At 48.0% G+C, this 15,956-nt stretch overlaps 1 protein-coding gene across 2 annotated transcripts in view; it reads right to left on the bottom strand.

Moving 5' to 3' along the window:
• The window catches only part of ADCY8 (adenylate cyclase 8), a 127,348-nt gene extending 124,658 nt beyond the window's left edge, over positions 1 to 2,690 (bottom strand). For both annotated transcript variants that reach the window (XM_081874004.1, XM_081874005.1), the window contains exon 1: positions 904 to 2,690. In XM_081874004.1, coding sequence (XP_081730130.1) covers positions 904 to 1,776 — 873 coding nt within the window. In that variant the 5' untranslated portion in view covers positions 1,777 to 2,690. The remainder of the gene's footprint in view (positions 1 to 903) is intronic.
• Between the last annotated feature and the right edge of the window lie 13,266 nt (positions 2,691 to 15,956).

Genomic DNA, 15,956 nt, shown 5'->3' with positions numbered 1-15,956 from the left:
TAGCTCCAGGGATTGAAAGCAGCATTTTAGGGTTGCAACGAGCTTGTGTGTGTGTTTTGCAAAACATTCAGGTGCATCAGTATATCTACCGCCTTCTAAATTCTGCTTCCAGGTAGATTCTTTTAACTCCAAATCCACTCCAGATCACCACTTGGTACAAGTATCAAGTGGAGGAGAATATGGAGGACCCACTAGGGAATGTTGCAGTGGACACAGCTGGTCTTGGACCAGGAGTGCAGTGGTGGACTTGGGACAGGAGACCTGCATTCAGACCCCTCAGACCTGGATAATTTTGGACCAGCTGCTGCCTCTCTGCCTAACCTACTACACAGAGATGTGGTGAGGATGACATGAGACAAGCTCATGAGCAATGAACGTCCTGAGGTCCTTGGGAAGAGTGGGATACATATGTGAGAGGTCGGGATGCAGATGGGAGTTGCAATCCAACATCTGGGTGCCAGATGTTGCATTGCAGATGAACATAAAGATTAAGGATGGGTGCTCTTCAATATAGCCTTCCATTTGCATCTCCATCTAAGTGACTAAAATATGGCTATGAGGAGGACATTAGATTTCCATGACATGGGTTGTTTGATCATGACAAAAACCCAACTTTTATGTGTCGTTCCTCATAAGGTCTCACTGCCTCCTCCCTCTCCCCACCCTAAACAGAGCTAGATGTCTGAACCTGTAATTCCTCTTGCATTAATCAGGATTATAAATGTACCAGCACATCCTTGCTAGGATATAATCAACCCATTATGAGAAAGGATAGCTTTACTCAATGATGATGTCTAGCTGTCTTAGTAACCCAGCTCATGGAGGAGATGAACATGTGTCCTTACAAGTTGCCCCACTAAAGGTGACTTCGGAGAGAAAGAAGGATGAACCCACAGGAAATACCTGGTTGATGGAGGTCATGGTTTGCCTCGGGATCACCATCTGCATGACGAGCTGCAGAACAGAGGTGACTAAGCCGGCCAGGATAGCCCAGGTGAGGGGCAGAGGCAGCATGCTGTAGGTGGCGAAGAGCGTGAAGAGCACATAGCCAATTCCATCTCCAAGAAGACCACAGCCAAGGCCAGCAGCCAAGATCTGTGTGGCCATGGCCACCCAAGTGACCACCCCACTGTACTGCAGGTAGGTGTAGGAGGTCGTATCCTTCCTGACCACCACTAAGGCACAGATGACCACCTCAATGCCCGTGAAGAAGCCCAGCAGGATGCCCTTGATGGGGTCCATAGGGGCCGAGGCCAAGGTGAGGTGGAGCAGCAGGAGGGTCAGCTTGGTGAGCACATCCAGGATGTTCACCACCACCTCGGATTTGCGCCTCTGGCCCAGGAAGTAGCGTTGGTAGAGGCGCTCCAAGTCCCGCGACTTGAAGGAATTGCGCAAGGTAGGGAAGATCACGCCGCGGTATGTGTAGCCCCAGTTGAGGAAGAAGTCCGAGTTGCTGGGAGCGCAGTCGAGGGGTAGGAAGCCCAGGTCCCCACTGCTGCTCGTGCGCTCCGGGAAGACTTTGGTTCCCCCATTGTTGTGGCCGCCAAGGCTCTTGCCTGCCGACCGCGGATGGTGGGAATGGTTGGAGCAGAAGGACTCCTCCGAGCCCAGCACTTTCCCTCCGCTGTGCTCCTGGATGAAGCGCTGCTCAGTGATGTGGCGGACCGCCGTCTGCCACAGCAGGCGCTGGGAGCGAGCGCCGCTGCTAGGGGGCGTCTGGTTGATGGTGTACAACTCGTCGCTGTCGCTCAGGCAGCGCACCTCGGATAGCTCCATCGTGTGGCTCGGGGTGGTGGCGGCAGGAGCGGCAGGAGAGGGAGGGTGTATCACATTGAAAGGCGGTGGCTGCCCCCTACCCCCTTGGCCAGCGGGGAGGGGGGGATCAAGGGTCAGTCAATTATTGCAGAAGAAAGGGGACTCCCCATGCCTTTTTGGCACCGGATAGACCTTTGCATGGGGGGTTGGCTTTTTAAAGTGCATCTGACCTTGCCCCCCAGGTTATTATTACAGCTGGCGGTGGGGGGGGGAGAGCAGATTGAGAAACAGAAGGCCCTTCTTGCTAACAGCGTGGTCAAAAGTCCAGTCCAGTGCAATCAAAGCCACATCCTTGTGGGCCCCTGCTTGGCGCTGCAGAATCCAAAGGCAAAGAGGGGAAAGATACCCACAGAGAGGCAAAAAGTGCCCTTCAGACTGAGCCAACGAAAGGAGGGCAGGTTAGTGGCTCCCATCCTACATTCAGAAAACATGGCGTACTGCTGGATATTGGAAGTTGCCTTAGGACGAGCCAGACCATTGGTCCATAAAGCTGAGGACTCCCTCCTCTGATTGGCTCTCCGAGGTTCCAGGTTCAAACCCTTCCCAGTCCTGCTGCGGAGATCCTTGCAACTGGAAATGGCAGGGACTGAATCCAGAGCATGTGGTCTATCAATTGGATATGACTTCTTGCAGAAGAAAAATGAGAGCCCTGTGCAATAGTGATATAGGTGGGTGGTTGTCTTCCTTAAATATACATATATTTGTATATATTGTAGAATATTAAAGGTGCATTAATAACAGCAACAACAACATCATGCAACTTCTTAGGAGAAGGAGAGGGAAGTGACCATCTGGAGGCTTCTAGGAGCTTGATGGAAGATCTGTTCCTTTCACACGGGTACTTATATTTATATATATATCTGTACAGCTGCAGCTGAGAGGGCGAGAGAGAGGTGATCGCTGGTTTGCTATAATCCGCGGCGCAGTCGCCTATCAGGATCAGCCATCCGTGCCACAAAGAGGAAGAACCGAGAGGACTGAAACGGGAAGGAGGTTAGAAACCGAAAGGGAGAGAAATGCCCAAGGAGACCCCAACCGGGGCGCTGGTCTCACTCCTGAAATTGACAAGGCTGCCTGTGGTCCAAGCGGGAGGCGAGGTGCGAAGCTGACAAGGTCAAGGGAGCTGGAGCTGGCGGCTGGCCCGGAGTCGCCTCTTCCCAAGCGCGCGCCGAGAGCGATCCAGGGAAACTCCAGCCGCGCAGGAAGATGCAAAGAGTTTTCCTTTTCTTTCGGGAGATCGGAGACTTGCAGCAGCGAGACATGGCCGGCTTGGCGATGGGAAGGGAAGCAGTCGGGGTGGGGGGTGCAGTGGCTGGCGGCTCACGGCTCGGCGACTTCAAGTTTCCCCGCAGGAGGAGAGAGGAGCCGTCGGCGGGATGCCTGGCTGGACATCTCTTTGGAGCGCGGCGCTTAATGGTTAGGCGACGGTCCTCATTGCGCTTCCCACGCCGCTTTAAACCGATCTCCCTCCCTCTCCAGCCTTCCTTCTTCTCCCTCTTCCCCTTCCCCAAAGCCTAACCGGAGCCTTCAGTCTAACATGCCGCTTCCTCGAGGGGAGGGGATGCTTTATGAGATCCAAGGAGCGCCCCCCCAAAAAAAGAAAGAAAGAAAGAGAGGCGAAGGGGCTGCCCTTCAGAGCAGCTGCCCCGGGATGGCAGGAGTTTGGGGCACCCGGAAAGTCAGAGCGCTCTTCCTACCCCACCCGAGGGGGCTGTTTACTCCTTGCTGCTCCGCGCGCCCCCCATCCGTCCATCCGCCCCTTTGGCAGCTGCTGGGCTAACAGCAGCTCCGCCGATTGGGCATTTCCGGCGCCCTCGGGTCCTACTCTGGCCCACCGCAGCCGCGATTTCCTGTTAGCCCTCCGAGAGTGGAATCAGAGCAAGCGAGCGAGGGAAAAGATAATCCGGAGCGCAGGAGAGCTGGTGCCGCGGCGGGCGCTCCTCTTGCCGCCACCGCCGCCGCCTCTACTGGGAAAGGCAGAGCCCGGCTCGGTCAGCTGATGGCCCAGTGACGTCAGGCTCTACTGCTCCCGCTCCCCTGTGCGCCCACTTAAAGAAGTACCATCTCCCCCCCTCCCCAACAACAGCAGCCCCAAGACACGCGCATTGTCCCCAAAGGGATGGATCCGAATGCGCCAGGAGCCAGGGGGTTCCTGTTGGATTCTACTCATCCTGCTTATCACCACCTTCACAGGCAACCAGTGCGAGCTCCCTTGGAAGCAAAGTCCGCTTTCCATTAGCTAAAGTGGTGCTTCAGGTTAAGAACAGTTTCAGGTTAAGAACGGACCTCCAGAACGAATTAAGTACTTAACCCGAGGTACCACTGTATCAATATTAGTACTACAAACATCAGCACACCTGGCTTATAGCTTGCAGAAAACAAAAGAAGTCTTCTTTGTTTTTGGATTCCATTTGTTCTCCCTGCCCCCAGACTTCAGGGTGCGTTATAGGGCCTCATCCTGTCCACCATGCCACACATACAGAGGAGGTCAGCTGTTCACTCTTTCTAGCTAGGTAGCTCTGTTGGCTGTAAGAACTTACAAAGAACCAACTAGATCAGGCAATGGCCAGTGGAGTAGCGTGGGGGGTGCAGGGGGGGGGGGGCGGCCGCACTGGGCGCAACATGGGGGGGGGCGCGCTCGCACTCACAGCTCTCTACCTGGCTCACTCACTCACTCTCATTGCAGTGCTGGCTGTGCGAATTCTATCCGAGCCGCCGGGTCGCCGCCCACTGTGGAGGGGAGAGAGAGCGAGGGACTATCTGGGGGAGGGACAGTGCAGCGGCCGCCCAGCGCTGAGCGTGGGAGAGAACCACACCAGACCAGACCAGGCAGCAGCAAGAAGAAGCTGGCAGGTTAGGGGTTAGGGGTTAGGGGGCGCAAATTACTTGCCCTGCCCCAGGTTAGGGGGCGCAAATTACTTGCCTTGCCCCGGGTGCTGACAACCCACGCTATGCTGCTGGCAATGGCCCACCTAGTCCAGCAGCCTGTTCTGACAGTGGCCAACCCCTGGGAAACCTACAAGCCAGACCTGAGCCCAGGTCCCCTCCTGTGGTTTCTAGCAACTGGTATTTGGAAAGACTACTGCCTCCTATTGCCTCCATTGTTGGAAATAATGTGTGTTAAGTTTTAATTCAAAGGATGAAAATATGCTGAGGTTTTGGGGTCACTGCTACTGTGCAAGACATCTCACAGTCATTCCTCTTGGCACTTAGAAAAAGGCAAGCATCCATGGGGGAGGGAAACATTTCCTAGGCTAACAGCATCTGTGGAATTGACTTCTTCTGACTTTGAATGGTCACTCATGATCCACTAATATGGGGATCAGTAAACACAGAACTGTGCTTTAAAAAAGGACAGTATGTGCTTGGGTACAGAGAGTAATAGAGCTACAGCCTGTGATGACAGAGATCACATTATAAGGTACATAGTCTCCACGCTTTATGAGATACATGGTTTTTATTCATGTATACAAGGAACATGGGGAGGGACTAGAGAGCAATGGTACGGCATGTGCTTTTCATACAGAAAGTCCGAGGTTCAGTGCTCGGCCATTCAACTGGAACAGGGATGTGGGAACCTGTGGAACTTCATAAATTGTTGGACTCTAACTTTCACCAGCCTCAGTCAACATGGACAGTGGTCAGGGATAGTGGGAGCTGTGGTCCAACAGCATCTTGAAGGCCACAGATTCCCTGTCCTTGTACTAAAGGAACTCCAGATGCAGGAGACGTCTCCAGCCTTTGATCTTGGGGAACAACTACAACACCACCACAAATACCTCCTTTTCAAACAAGTTGCTAGGGAGAATACAGTAATACCTCGGGTTACAGATGCTTCAGGTTGCGTTTTTTCGGGTTACAGACCCGCGAAAGCCGGAAGTACCAGAATGGGTTACTTCTGGGTTTCGGTGGTTGCGCATGCGCAGAAGCATTGAATTGCAACCTGCTCGTGCGCGGATGCAGCTCTGCGGGTTGCGAACACTGCGGGTTGTGAATGTGCCTCCCGTACAGCGTCCACTGTACAGTAATTGGTGATGAGCTGCAAGCATTTCTGGAGGAAACTGAGCATCTAGATCCATTCCAATCTGGGTTAAGGACTGAATCTTCCTTGGTCTCCTTCTCTCAGGAGAGGAAATTGTGACCCTTTTGCTTTTACTAGACCTGTTATCTATCCTCCGAGACAGTTTATGGAAGATGTGTACTGAGGACACAGTTCCCTTTGGGAACATGGCACAACAGAGACTGTGGCGTCTTTATGATATAAGGTTTCATTTACACATACTGTATATAGAACCTGCAGCTAAATCACAGAGCTTTCACATCCTATGAGGGTCTGGATTCCACAAGGACAGCATTGGACAGGCAGATTTCATCCCTTGTGTGCCCCCTTCGTTGGACAATATCTTACATGTTTTTGTGTGGGACTCACAGGTCAGATAAGCAGCCCAAGATAGGAAAATAAGTAGTAAGGGAACACCTAGCTACTTTAAATGAATTCAAATGTCCAGGGCCTGATAGGCTGCATCCAAGGGTACTAAAGGAGCTTGTGGATGTAATTTCAGAGCCTTTGCCTATTATCTTTGAGAGTTCTTGGGAAACAGGTGAGGTTCCTACAGACTGGAGGTGGGCAAATGTTGTCCCCATATTCAAAAAGGGAAAGAAGGAAGACCCAGGTAACTACCAACCAGTGAGCTTGACATCGATACCAGGGAAGGTCCTAGAACAGCTAAATCAACCGGTGGTCTGTGAGCATTTAGAAAAGGATATTGTTATTACTAAGACCCAGCATGGGTTTGTCAAAAATAAGTCATGCCAGACCAATCTGATTTATTTTTTATGGAATTACAAACTTGGTGGATCAGGGGAATGGTGTGGACATAGTGTATCTTGATTTATACCAGGGGGACAAGATCCACTGGGATGAGCAGATAAGGATCCAGCTGGTCTCTGGCTCAGCCAGCTGATTCCAAGCTCTGCTGTGCTCAGCCAGCATTGAGACCTCCAAACCTGGCTCAACCAAAGATCCATTGACATAGCTTGCTCAAGCCAGGTCAGCTGGGGCTCAGATAGTACAAGTCTTCCAAAAGGGTCATGGCAAAGGTGTAGCAGAGAGGTCAGCAACCTAAGGCCCATGGGTGGGAAGCGGCCCGCGGACGTCATTTGACCGACACAGGAGCCACCCCTGAACCAAGCTGCCCGCTGGTGCCCTGTGCTAAACCGGCGCAGGGCGGTGCAGGGACTCGCTTCTGCGGTGCCAGAAATTGCATCTGTGCAGATGCCAAAAATCATGTCTGCACACACGCAGGGATCTCCACAGGATCTCCGCAGGCAAGATAAGCCTTTCCAACCCCTGGTGTAGCAGAACCAGAGACTGGGGAATTAGGTTGGATTGCAAGCCTGTTCAGCTTGGTTACATGACCTGGCAAACTGGCATAGAACACTATTTTAAGACTTGTTTTCCCTCTGCCAGGTTTAGGCAGGGAAGCAACAGCAACCCAGCTGCCGAACAGGGTTTGGATCTGGTGCAATTTTATGCTGGCTCAAGTTACACCTGCTTGCTTTATTCCAGCTTCTGGTGCATAGGATTTCTCCCTTAGTTTGCCATTGTCTTTTGATCCCAATCTTTTTCTTATGCCTTAATTTTGTTGAGGTTTATTTCCATTTTTGTACTGCATGGTAGTTCCTTATGTACCTGTTCAGTCTAGGATGGCACTCCTTCAATTATCAAGCAATTAATCTCTCTCTCTCTCTCTCTCTCTCTCTCTCTCTCTCTCTCTCTCTCTCTGTGTGTGTGTGTGTGTGTGTGTGTTGCAATATATCCTGCCTAGATTCCACCCTCCAGGCTAAATGAGTTGGCAATAGCAGTTATGGAGAACATGTACTCAGAACGGTTAATTCAGAAGTTTAATATATTCTAACTTTCCTAAGAATGCCTTATTCCATCTTTTGAGACAGGAAGAGAGAATTGGGCAATGCATTCCAATGTTGTCTTCTGATCTGAGTAATGAAGAAAATTAGCAAGTCAGTAAAGGAAAGACCGTAACGACTCTTTCTATATTAATGTTTTGTAATTGGATAGAGTATTCCTATCCATGTGATCCTTGATGAATCACAATGATTTCTGCTTGGTAGCTATCCTGCCAAAAAGATAATAATGACAGATTGTTCTGATGAAGGTGGCTTCATTCGACACTTACCCAGAATGGCAGCGTTTAAAGCAAGCTTTTTTTTTTGCCACACACCAGCTATGCAGTTAAACTTTGGAGTTACACCAATGCCAGCAATTAAGCAGTAGGGAGGATAAGAAGATGCTTGCTTGTTGAGATGGAGGGCTGATCTAGTTCAGAATCTAATAATAATAATAATAATAATAATAATAATAATAATAATAATAATTTATACTCCACCCATCTGGTTTCTCCAGCCACTTGGGCAGCTCCCAACAGATTAAAAATGGAATAAAACATCAAACATTAAAAACTTCCCTAAACAGGGCTGCCTTCAGATGCCTTCTAATAGTCAGATAGTTGTTTATTTCCTTGACACCTGATGGGAGGGCGTTCCACAGGGCACCACCACTGAGAAGGCCCTCTGCCTGGTTCCCTGCAACCTCACACCTCACAGAGAGGCAACCACCAGACTGATAGCAGCCAGACTGATGCCTCTGGAAAGGAAGCCCACATTGCAAGGCCCTTCCCTGTTATATGCCACTGGCATGTGGTGTTCAAAGGTATAGTGCCTTTGAACATGGCATTTCCATTCAGCTGTTCTGGCTAATACTGATTGGCTGACCCAGCAATGCAGTGGTTAAATTTTAGAATGCACGAGCTCATTGTGACAGCTCTCCTAGCCACATCCCCAAGGAGAGTCCAAAAATCCAAGACAATCCATTATGCTGGACCCACTAAAGATCAGCAGCGAATGGTAGAAAGCCTGATTATTGCCATCACGGTGACTGTGAGCCTATGTGCAATTTCCTGGGAATAAGAAAAGGAAACCAGCTCAGTGTATCTTTAAAAATTCTAAAATCAGTCTTGAAGAAACCAGAGGCCTTTCTCCTGGGCATGGTCGGCCAATTGGTGCCAAAGAAGGATAGAACTTTCTTTTTGTATGCGACAACAGCAGCAAGAATACTCATCGCAAAATATTGGAAGACACAAGATCTACCCACTTTGGAAGAATGGCAGATGAAGATGATTGACTACATGGGATTGGCAGAAATGACCGGCAGAATCCGAGACCAGGGAAAAGAGTCGGTGGAAGAAGACTCGAAGAAGTTTAAAGACTACTTGCAGAAACACTGTAAAATTAAGGAATGCTAGAGTGATGTTGGATAGCAACTAAGTGGTTTTCAGCTGTAATGCTTAAGAGATAGAAAATAAGGATTTGAAATAAGTAAAAGATCTAATGGTGAGGATTTGCTGAACAAACAATTTGAAGTGGAATATAAGAAAGGGTGGTATGAGGAGGTCTGGAAAGTAAGGTAAAAGAAAATATGTAAATGGAATTTATACATGTATTTTTTGTTTTTCCTTGTTTTTAAATTGTTTTTAATTTTTGTATTTTTGTATTTCTGTTCTTTCTTCTTTTTTCTGTTATAATGTATTAACCTTGAAAACTTTAATAAATATATATATATAAAAAATCTAAAATCAGGATGCATGACATAACAATCATCTGCTCGGCACGACAAATGAGAACTGGCATCAAGGATTGGTATGGTTAGGGAACAGACAAAGCCCCCACACCAGCAGAGGGGGGCGGACATTGACAGGCACCTATTGCTCTTCTTCCCCATTGTGGCCTGCCTTCTTTTCCACCCATTTTCCCCTCTGGCCAAGGTGTGGTGGTCAGAGGCAGGCAGGCAGGAGATGCTGTTGCTCGATTGCTCCTTGGCTCTCTACCTGATGAGCAAGCAGGTGGGAGAATCATGAGGAAGAAGGTGAGCAGCTTGTGCAGCTTGTAGTAAGGAGGTAGACATACCCAGGGAGAGGACCTCTTGCCCAAGGGCCCTCCAAAATCTGGAGCCAGCGCTAAGACAAAGGCTTGCTAGAACAGGAAAGTTTTAACCAGTTAGTGGGAAATTCAGAAGAGCAGTGTTCCTTCATGATAGTCACAGCCATGCTCCTTATAAGAATATGCAGCATCCTAAGGTTATACATTGGGATGCGGGGGGCGCTGTGGGTTAAACCACAAAGCCTAGGACTTGCTGATCAGAAGCTTGGCGGTTCAAATCCCCGCAGCGGGGTGAGCTCCCGTTGCTCGGTCCCTGCTCCTGCCAACCTAGCAGTTCGAAAGCACCTCAAAGTGCAAGTAGATAAATAGGTACTGCTCCAGTGGGAAGGTAAACGGCATTTCCGTGCGCTGCTCTGGTTCGCCAGAAGTGGCTTGGTCATGCTGGCCACATGACCCGGAAGCTGTACACCGGTTCCCTGAGCCAATAAAGCGAGATGAGCGCCACAACCCCAGAGTCGGCCACGACTGGACCTAATGGTCAGGGGTCCCTTTACCTTTAAGGTTATACAATAAAAATAAATAGGAATGGACTGCAACTATCATTGCAGATCTCCATGGTTTTGCTTTTCAGATAGATCTACTATTTTCTGTGCACATTCTTGGGAAATTATTTGGAGTGCTCTATGGGACCGCCTCTCCTGGTATGTCCCACGGAGGACTTTACAGTCTTCAAACAAAAACATCTTGGAGGTCCCGGGCCACAGGGAGGTTAGGCTGGCCTCAACCAGAGCCAGGGCTTTTTCGGCCATGGCCCCAATCTGGTGGAACGCTCTGTCGCAAGAGACTAGGGCCCTGCGGGACTTGACATCTTTCTGCAGGGCCTGCTAGACAGAGCTGTTCCACCAGGACTTTGGCCAAGGCACACAGTCTGACCCCCTCCTTTGGTAATCCTCACAGAACTCTAGCCCAACGGTCACCATTAATTTGATTTTGATTTGATTTTAAAATGAATTGATCTTAGAATGCTGTGTTACTTTTATTGTTGTTAGCCGCTCTGAGCCTGGCTTCGGCTGGGGAGGGCGGGATATAAATAAATTATTATTATTATTATTATTATTATTATTATTATTATTATTATTATTATCTTTTGGAACGACTTAAGTTGTGCTTTCTGGGAATTTGCACACCGCTCTTTTGAAACTGAAGTACTCTGCTTTTAGTGCCTCAAAGTGCTTAGCTTTGGAGAAGACAGAACAACAGGTCCTCTTTTAAGAGTTTGGAGAGTTTGGATTTGATATCCCGCTTTATCACTACCCGAAGGAGTCTCAAAGCAGCTAACATTTTCCTTTCCCTTCCTCCCCCACAACAAACACTCTGTGAGGTGAGTGGGGCTGAGAGACTTCAAAGAAGTGTGACTAGCCCAAGGGCACCCAGCAGCTGCATGTGGAGGAGCGGGGAAGCGAACCCGGTTCACCAGATTACGAGTCTACTGCTCTTAACCACTACACCACACTGGCTCCTCTACATTCTTCCCATGAACCTCTTCACAATGACCCTAGGAGTCAATCCTTCGAGGCCCATTCCTTTCACTCTGATTGGCTCCAATCAGAAAAAAGGGGTGAGAATTACTTATTTTCAGTGGGAGAGAGACCAGCTCAGGATCCAATGGATCCCCCCGCTTAGAGTGCATCATTTGGGGCCTTTTGGTTGGCTCCAGCTAATGGCGATCCCATGTGCCTGCTCATTTGGCAACCAGTGGGAGGTCATCTTAGCCACTCATTCCAATACTACCACACTCAGCCTGGCATAAGGTGGTGGTGGTGGGGTTTTGACTTGAACTGCCCATTGTCTGCCCAACCCCATCTCTCTGTGACATAACAGCAACTCAGCCCATCACTGCCAGAGAAGCCACCTCAAAAGGGCAGAGTAAATTCACATATAGGACAGAGAACATGCATGTGTGAATCACCCCATCTGTATATTGTTACACCATTAAAGTCAGCCCAAGCATTGACACGGTGAGTCAACTGAACTTCGTTGCACATGCAAAACCCACTCATTATCTTAGATTCACGCTAGAGATTCACTTCAGATTTTCCTGGGTGCCAGCTTACATTTTGTTTCCTTCCGATTACCTAAACTTCCCACTTCCTTAACCTTTCTTTCTCTTCTCCTACCTACACCCTCAGAATACAAGCCACTGTTTTGCAAGCCTCCCCACCTGTCAGTTTTGATTGGGCCAAGTGATATCTATTTAATTCTCTCTCCCCCCCTCCCACCACCCGCTTTGCTCCCAAGTCAAGCTCAACAGCTCTTTAATCATTTTGCTGCCCTTCTCTTTCAATTCCCACATCTTCCCTTGGCTGCAGACTCTAGAAAACCTTCAAGCGGAGTCCCTGGACAGCGGAGAAGGCTGCAGAAAAGAATTAATGCATAAATCCATTCCGATTACTGAGTACAGGCCTTCTTTGGTGCCGGTCTTCTTTGCTATTTCACCAAAGTGTGACAGGAGGAGCCAAGGCAAAGCAGCAGGTCAATTGTGGTCAAGACTATGCTTTATTTATATCCCAGTGTTAAGAAGAATCAATGTAAAATCTGGGATGCATGTGCAACCATTTCCCAGAATGAGACTGAGAAGAAGGACACCATTTGAACTCAGGGTGGCATACCTGGTTCTTCTGCATTGGCTCCCAGTACGTTTCCGAGCACAATTCAAAGTGTTGATGTTGACCTTTAAAGCCCTAAATGGCCTCGGTCCAGTATACCTGAAGGAGTGTCTCCACACCCATTGTTCTGCCTGGACAATGAGGTCCAGCCCCAAGGGCCTTCTGGTGGTTCCCTCACTGCGAGAAGCAAAGCTGCAGAGAACCAGGCAGAGGGCCTTCTCGGTAGTGGCGCCTGCCCTGTGGGATGCCCTCCCACCAGCTGTCAAAGAGAAGAACAACTACCAGACTTTTAGAAGACACCTGAAGGCAGCCCTGTTCAGGGAAGTTTTTAATGTGTGACATTTAATGTATCTTTAATCTTTGTTGGAAACTGCCCAGAGTGGCTGGGGAGACCCAACCGGATGGGCGGGGTACAAATAATAAATTATTGTTATAATTGCTGCTCCTTCCACTTTATCCTCACCACAATCCTGTGAGGTAGGTTTGGACCATGCATGGCCAAACTTGACCCTCCAAATGTTTTGGGACTACAAATCCCATCATCCCTAGCTAACAGGACCAGTGGTCAGGGATGGTGGGAATTGTAGTCCCAAAACATCTGGAGGGCCAAGTTTGGCCATGACTGGTTTGGTTTGTTGTTTAGTCATTTAGTCGTGTCCAACTCTTCATGACCCCATGGACCAGAGCACGCCAGGCACTCCTGTCTTCCACTGGCTCCCGCAGTTTGGTCAGACTCATGTTTGTAGCTTCGAGAACACTGTCCAACTATCTCATCTTCTAAACAAAATAAAAAAATTCCTTCCAGTAGCACCTTAAAGACCAACTGAGTTAGTTCTAGGTATGAGCTTTCGTGTGCATGCACACTTCTTCAGATACACTGAAACAGAAGTCACCGGACCTTTCTATATAGTGAGAAGGTGGACCAACTCAGTTGGTCTTTAAGGTGCTACTGGAAGGAATTTTTTTATTTTGTTTTGACCATGGCAGACCAACACGGCTACCTATCTGTAACTATCTCATCTTCTGTCGTCCCCTTCTCCTTGTGCCCTCCATCTTTCCCAGCATCAGGGTCTTTTCCAGGGAGTCTTCTCTTCTCATGAGGTGGCCAAAGTATTGCAGCCTCAGCTTCACGATCTGTCCTTCCAGTGAGCACTCAGGGTTGATTTCCTTAAGAATGGATACGTTTGATCTTCTTGCAGTCCATGGGACTCTCAAGAGTCTCCTCCAGCATCAATTCTTCGGCGATCAGCCTTCTTTATGGTCCAGCTCTCACTTCCATACATCACTACTGGGAAAACCATAGCTTTAACTATACAGACCTTTGTCAGCAAGGTGATGTCTCTACTTTTTAAGGACATTTGCATAGGGCTGACATATTTCAAAAATTGTAAATCTGGATACAAAAGTTGTTGAACTTTCTTTTTTAGGCCCCACCCTATCAACTGGGACCTCATGGTGAATGGAGAGCAAGAAACCTAAATGACTAATAAGAGTATTGCCCAATTATTGGGTTTGGAAATTTCTTAATGGGCCAACGCAGCTATCATTATTTTTTTTTATAGAAAAGATGTAACAGCATTCTTTGTCATGAACTAAATGTGCAGAAAATGACACTGGAACCTGAAGGAGAGGAAAACAGGCCTCTGGGAAGAAAGATCTCTGTCTGTTTCCAAGGCACAGCCAATTAATCTGTAATAAAATGGCCATAATAGTTTGTGTTTATCTGACATAATTGGCCCCAAGGGATCATATTAAGGACTTACCGAATTGAAATATATGAGGAGGAAGCCTCTGAAAAGGCAGGTCGGAAATTTGATTGCCGGAAATCTCTCTGGTGTTAGAGATGGGGACGATCAGATTAATTAATCCGCCACATCCTCAAAGCACTCATTCATCTGCACTTTTACACCATTAAGTTGAAGAGTGATTATCACTGCTGCAATCCTATCACTTAGCTGGGCAGAAGTTTTGCTGAGCTCAGATGGGCTTGCTCAGTGAAGACATGCAGAGGAATGCACTATAAAGGTTGAGAAATACCTTTATCAATGTCAATCAATTAAATTTAAACAGAATACTGTTTTCATAGTGTGTGTGTGTATGTGTGTGTGTCCATAAGTTTTTGTTCTTGAGTTAATGATCTTTTATTATGTTTTTATGTGTGTTAGAAGCTGCCTAGGGTGGATGGGGCTATAAATAAGAAAATTAATCATCAAGATCAACATCATCATCTTGGAAGATTGCTACTGTTGCTTATTTGGAAGGTCTGCTCTATCCAAAACCTTTTCAAGGAAGAATGGGCAATAATCCATCTCCTTCCTCATGTAAAAGGCTTTTTATATGATCCTTTTACCTGAGTAAATAAGTGTGGTTACAGGGTTTTTTGTTTTTAACATTTGTATCTGTCTTCCATGACTCTTAGGGTTCCTTCCTTGTGTGTGTGTGTGTGTTTTCTGCTTTACAATTTAAAGTACTCATTTTTAAATCCTTAAGATATCAATGACTTCTCTTCTTTTCTTTCCATGGTTCATTGAGACAAGAGTGACCTTTCGAAGTCTCCAGTATTTTCTGCTCTGCTTTCCTCAATAAAGAAACTAGCTGTAAGTTAGCCAACTGTTTTACTATCTTTCTCTGATCTGTGAATGACCTGCTCTCCTTGTCTGCTCCCTGGCACAACATGGCCAATGGTCACAGAGGAGTTGGGGTTCAGCAACATCTGGAATGAGACAGGTTCCCATTCCGTGGAGTGTTGGGCAAGGACTGATGAATTCTGGACGCAAATCCCTAGTCCCTGAATGTTCACTAGGCAACTTCGGGCCATTCACTGCCTCTTAGCCTAGGGATGGCTAAGACATGTGGTTGGACTCCCAATTCCTGCCAGCCCCAGCCAGCATAACCTAATGGTCAAGGCTGATGGAAGTTGGAAGCCAGCAACATCTGGAGTGCCACCAACTCCTCCACCCTTGCCCTAAAATACTACTGTCTAAACCAGTCTAGACAGCATATTAAAAAGCTAGATGCTAGACAGCACCTTAAAAAGCAGAGACATCACCTTACCAACAAAGGTCCGTATAGTTAAAGCCATGGTTTTCCCAGTAGTGATGTATGGAAGTGAGAGCTGGACCATAAAGAAGGCTGATCGCCGAAGAATTGATGCTTTTGAATTATGCTGCTGGAGGAGACTCTTGAGAGTCCCATGGACTGCAAGAAGATCACACCTATCCATTCTGAAAGAAATCAGCCCTGAGTGCTCATTGGAAGGACAGATCCTGAAGCTGAGGCTCCAATACTTTGGCCACCTCATAAGAATAGAAGACTCCCTGGAAAAGACCCTGATGTTGGGAAGGATTGAGGGCACAAGGAGAAGGGGATGACAGAGGACAAGATGGTCAGACAGTGTTCTCGAAGCTACGTACATGAGTTTGACCAAACTGCGGGAGGCAGTGGAAGACAGGAGTGCCTGGCGTGTTCTGGTCCATGGGGTCATGAAGAGTTGGACACAACTAAACGACTAAACAACAA

Source organism: Podarcis erhardii (assembly GCF_964252035.2).
Source record: "Podarcis erhardii genome assembly, chromosome: 8".
Taxonomy (NCBI): domain Eukaryota; kingdom Metazoa; phylum Chordata; class Lepidosauria; order Squamata; family Lacertidae; genus Podarcis; species Podarcis erhardii.
This window is presented reverse-complemented; position numbering and strand designations above follow the sequence as displayed.